Consider the following 4,469-nt stretch of genomic DNA (forward strand, 5'->3'; position numbering starts at 1 on the left):
TGACCGCCCCCCACCTTCCCTCCTCCTAGCCCCCAGCTCCAACACCAAGCGGTCTTGCTGTTTATTCTCTCAGAAGGATAGGAACTGGGATTTTAGAATTCACAGAACTTCTGAAAACATGTCTCCTATCAGAGTCCACAGTTGTAGAGCTTTCCACCGATACTAGAGGGAAGTATAGTCTTTGTATGAGCTGCTGATAAGGAGGCGCACACCCGGGGGTCTCAGCCAGCCTCGTGATGCCACCGGCTTCCCTCGAGGCCAGACCTCTGCAGACCACACCCCTGCTCATGACCTTAGGCTGCCCTGATCCCGTGTGTCTGCCAGGCTGGGCGAGCCAGGCTGGGGGGCACCTGGAGTGGGCTGACTCAGACCTGCTCCTGTCTGCCGCTTCGGGCTCCCAGCTCAGGCCTGGGGCCTGTCCAGTCCCTTGCAGAGCTTGCCCGGCCCTGCAGGGGGTGCTTAGATGGGAGGGTGAGGTGTGCCTCACTGAAGAGCGCTGTCTGGGGCGGTTGGGTCCCTATGACACATACCGGCCGTGTGTGCTTTCTCGGTAAACACGTGAGTCGTTTAAAGATAAGGAGTGTGGAACTTAAAGATAAGGAGTGTGGAACTTAAGACCGGGGAGCTGGCGTCCTCGGCCAAGAGCAGCTCTGCCCCGGGGTTATTCAGCAAAGTCCGCAGACGTCTTGCTGTCATTGCTCGACATCCCACGACAACACAGGACACAGAGACACAGAATCACTGTCCCAAAGTGTCCGTAAAGCCAGGATGGGAGCCCGGCCCCTAGAATGTTCTGGTCTCTCTGAAACACCTCGTCGCTGAGCTTTACTTAGATTCCCGTTACTGCTTTTTAGAGGGAGTTCACTTCATACACTCGCTTGGGTTTATGACTTCACTTCCATTGGCCCAAGCAAACCTCTTGCACCGCCTCCTATTCCCGAGGCGCTGTGGGAAGCGAGTGTCTCAGAGCTGGCCGGCGGGGCCCTGCTCCTCACTGGCAGGGCTCCCTCGGGGCCCTGCTCCTGATTTTCCGTTGGTCGTGTTTCCTCACAGACGCTCTGCCCCGGGCCCCGGGCCCCGGGCCCAGGTCCGGCCTCGGCCCCCCACCCCAACCCCCCAGGAGTCTCCCCGCCCCAGGGTCCCACTAGAATGTCACCGTGGGCCTGTTCAGCCCCCTCGCTGGCCCCACAAACCTCTCAGATGGCGGAGGGAGCAGGCCGGCCCTCCCTAGCCTCCCCCGGCACCATGTCCTGGGCAGAGGGCGCGTCAGTGGACCTGGGCCCGTGGCCTCGGCTCCTGGCGAGTCTCAGCTGCCTGAAGGGCTGTTGCAGGGCTCAGGTGGTGTCCTGGTGGAGACCTGGCCCCTGTGGGCCCTCAGGACCTGGGAACGTGCCTTCTGGCTGTAGAAGCTTGATGCCTAACAGCCTCTGCTCAGCTACTCCCAGGGAAGACAAAGAGGCCTAGGCTCCTTGTCAGAATCTCCTGCAAACCCTGATTCCGGTTTAAATTTGCAGTGCATTCAGCTGTCATTTCTTTCCACGGGAATACTAAATGGTTGGGCCTCATCATACTATTAATAGGATTTATTTTCATAACAAGCTACTTACTACCGAAGTTCCCTTGATTACATGTCATTACTGGACATGTAATCATGATCAGCCAATCATGTTAGTTGGCTGATCTTCCTGTAAATTTCTGTGTTACAAAGAGACAACACAGCTCAGCCCGGTGTTCAGAGAGGCTGGAACCAGACCACCTCCTTGCAGTTCCAGTTTCCTTTATGAGCTGTGTGACTTTGGGGAAGTTAATGCCTTCCCTGTGCCTCAGTTTCCTCATCTGTATGAAAGAGGGACAATAAAACACTCTTCCCAGAGAGCTCTCGTGAGGACTAAGCGAGTGGTAGAAAGCATTTAGTCCCTGGCACAGGGCAACTCTGTATAAGGGTTCTTTAAAGTTAAAAGTAATTTCACAGCAGGCCAACTCTGAGTCCAACGTGAAGCCCACTTTATTTATATTCTCTCATTTAGCCGTCACGTCCCCCATTTTACAGTTGACAAGACTGAGGCTGGGGAGGTGGTCTCACGTTATTCCCTCCCCAGCAGAGTGCTTACTGTGTGCCAGGCAGTCGCCCAGGTCATGTGCTCAGATCCAGGGAGCAGGTCTGAGTCCAGCCTGCTGGGGTGGGGGGCACAGAGGGGCCTGGGTGCGCCCATCTGCTGGGGTGGGGTGGGCAGGGGGCCTGGGTGCGCCCGTCTCTGCTACCAGCTCCCTCTGTGGGTTCCGGGTGCTTTGCTCCCCACTCGCCTCCATGATGAGGTTAAGGCATCACCCTGTTGATCCTGGGCTGCCTCCGGGTAGAGGTGTGGTCCCCAAGCGTTGCTTGGACATTGACAACGGGGTGTGGAGGTGACACGTGCGTCGTGGTCGCGCTAAAGTGACCAACTGACCCTATAACGCAGCCGCACACCCTTCCCTCTGCAGGGCCGACCAGGGACGGCTCCTGGACTGCGTGGTGCGGTGGGGGAACCTCACGGAGGGGAAGATCCGGGCGTACCTGGGGGAGGTTCTGGAAGCCGTGCGATACCTTCACAACTGCAGGATAGCGCATCTGGACCTAAAGGTGAGCGGGGTCCCAGGGACGGGAATGCCGGGCGACCTCAGCGCATCCATGTGGGACACGACGCCCGCTCCTGGGCCCTCCTCTGAACCCGGGCCAGGAGCCCCCAGGGACTGGGAGAGATGCAGGGGGTGGGAGATGGGAACGCAGAAGTCTCATCTCTGCTCTAGAGTTGGCTTTTCAGTAACGTAAACAAACCGGAACATAGTAGACAAACGTGAGATCTGCAGATAGTTCATAGAGTTCCTGGGGCAGGACCAGGGCGGGGTGACAAGGCAAGGAGGCGCAGTGTCGCTCTCGATGCCAGGAAGGAGAGTGAATCCCAGGCTCTGTACGGGGGCAGCCCTCGGAAGTTCCAGACCGGGACGAGTCCGTTTCCCACGTGAACAGTCGACAGTGTAGATTCCTGGAGAGCTCCAGCCCAAGAGTGGGGTGGCGGGAGTCCCCTGACGGCTGTTTTATCCTGTCTCCCAGCCTGAGAACATCCTCGTGGATCAGAGCTCAGCCAAGCCAACCATCAAGCTGGCTGACTTCGGAGATGCCGTCCAACTCAACACGACCTACCACATCCACCCACTGCTGGGGAACCCCGAATTCGCGGCCCCCGAGATCATCCTGGGGAACCCGGTCTCCCTGACCTCAGACACGTGGAGCGTGGGCGTGCTGGCCTACGTGCTTCTCAGCGGCGTGTCCCCCTTCCTGGACGACAGCGTGGAAGAGACCTGCCTCAACATTTGCCGCCTGGACTTCAGCTTCCCAGAGGACTACTTCCAAGGAGTGAGCCAGAGGGCCAAGGACTTCGTGTGCTTCCTACTGCACGAGGACCCCGCCAAGCGCCCCTCGGCTGCGTCGGCCCTCCAGGAGCGGTGGCTGCAGGCAGGCCACGGCCACGGCAAAGGCGCGGGCGTCCTCGACACGTCCAGACTGACCTCCTTCATTGCGCGGCGCAAACACCAGAACGACATTGGACCTATCCGCAGCATGAAAAGCTTCTTACAGAGCAGGCTTCTGCCTCGAGTTTGACCTGTCTTGAAGTCCTTTCTCATTCCCTTTCACCTGCCAATCAGCCGTTAAATCTTGACTTTATTTTTCTTTTGGAAGAGAAAACAACAAACCGACGACGACGTAAGCAGTCCGCTGCCCGATTGTCCCGTCGTGTGACACCGCGTGCGTTCCTGAGTGAGCCGTGCTCTGCAGCTGCCTGGGACTCGGGCCACAAGCCCTGCGGGGTGTGGGGGGAGGGGTGGAGGCCTTCTGGAACACTCTGCGAGAGCGGAGACAGCGTTGCTGAGTCACAGTCTTTTATTCAGGTTTCTGCAAAAAAAAAAAAAAAAATTTTAAAAATAAAAAGAAACTTTTTTAAACGAACACGAATAGCATTTTGCAAATTGAAAACATTTTCCAGGATTTATTCAAGGAAACAAATGCCTATGTTCAACCACTGGTGTTAATGAACAAAACAAGATACTGGACACCTCTGGGGAAGAGCCCCCCCACCCTACCCCCAGCGGCGGCCTCGTCCAACTCGGGGGTCCCCCTGGCTCTGAGCTTTTTCCAGCTGCTCCGTCTGTGTGCCTCTCGCCAGGACGCCAGACTGGGCTTCTGAAATGTGCATTCAACCTCAAACTTTTGCATAAAAATAGAATGAATCGTTTTGCTCTGATGAAATGTAGGCCTTACTTGTACATAAGACTGGTCCTGCCTTCGGTCTGCCCTTTCCCTTCACCCCTGCCTTCCCGCCCACCGCCCGGGGCTTCCTTTAGGAGGGGTCCAAGGGGTCTGCCCATCCGCGAGGAGGTCAGGTTGGGTCCTGCCCTGCTACCCCCTCCCCACCCCCGCGTCCCACCCCCTA

The 4,469-nt window shown here is 57.4% G+C and overlaps 1 protein-coding gene across 1 annotated transcript in view; it reads left to right on the plus strand.

Annotated features, from left to right (window-relative positions):
- The window catches only part of TRIO (trio Rho guanine nucleotide exchange factor), a 359,748-nt gene extending 355,279 nt beyond the window's left edge, over positions 1–4,469 (plus strand). The window contains exons 61-62 of the mRNA XM_010858807.1: positions 2,482–2,620; positions 3,092–4,469. Coding sequence (XP_010857109.1) covers positions 2,482–2,620; positions 3,092–3,640 — 688 coding nt within the window. The 3' untranslated portion in view covers positions 3,641–4,469. The remainder of the gene's footprint in view (positions 1–2,481; positions 2,621–3,091) is intronic.

This window comes from Bison bison, unplaced genomic scaffold (genome assembly GCF_000754665.1).
Source record: "Bison bison bison isolate TAMUID 2011002044 unplaced genomic scaffold, Bison_UMD1.0 scf7180017864440, whole genome shotgun sequence".
Lineage (NCBI taxonomy): Eukaryota > Metazoa > Chordata > Mammalia > Artiodactyla > Bovidae > Bison > Bison bison.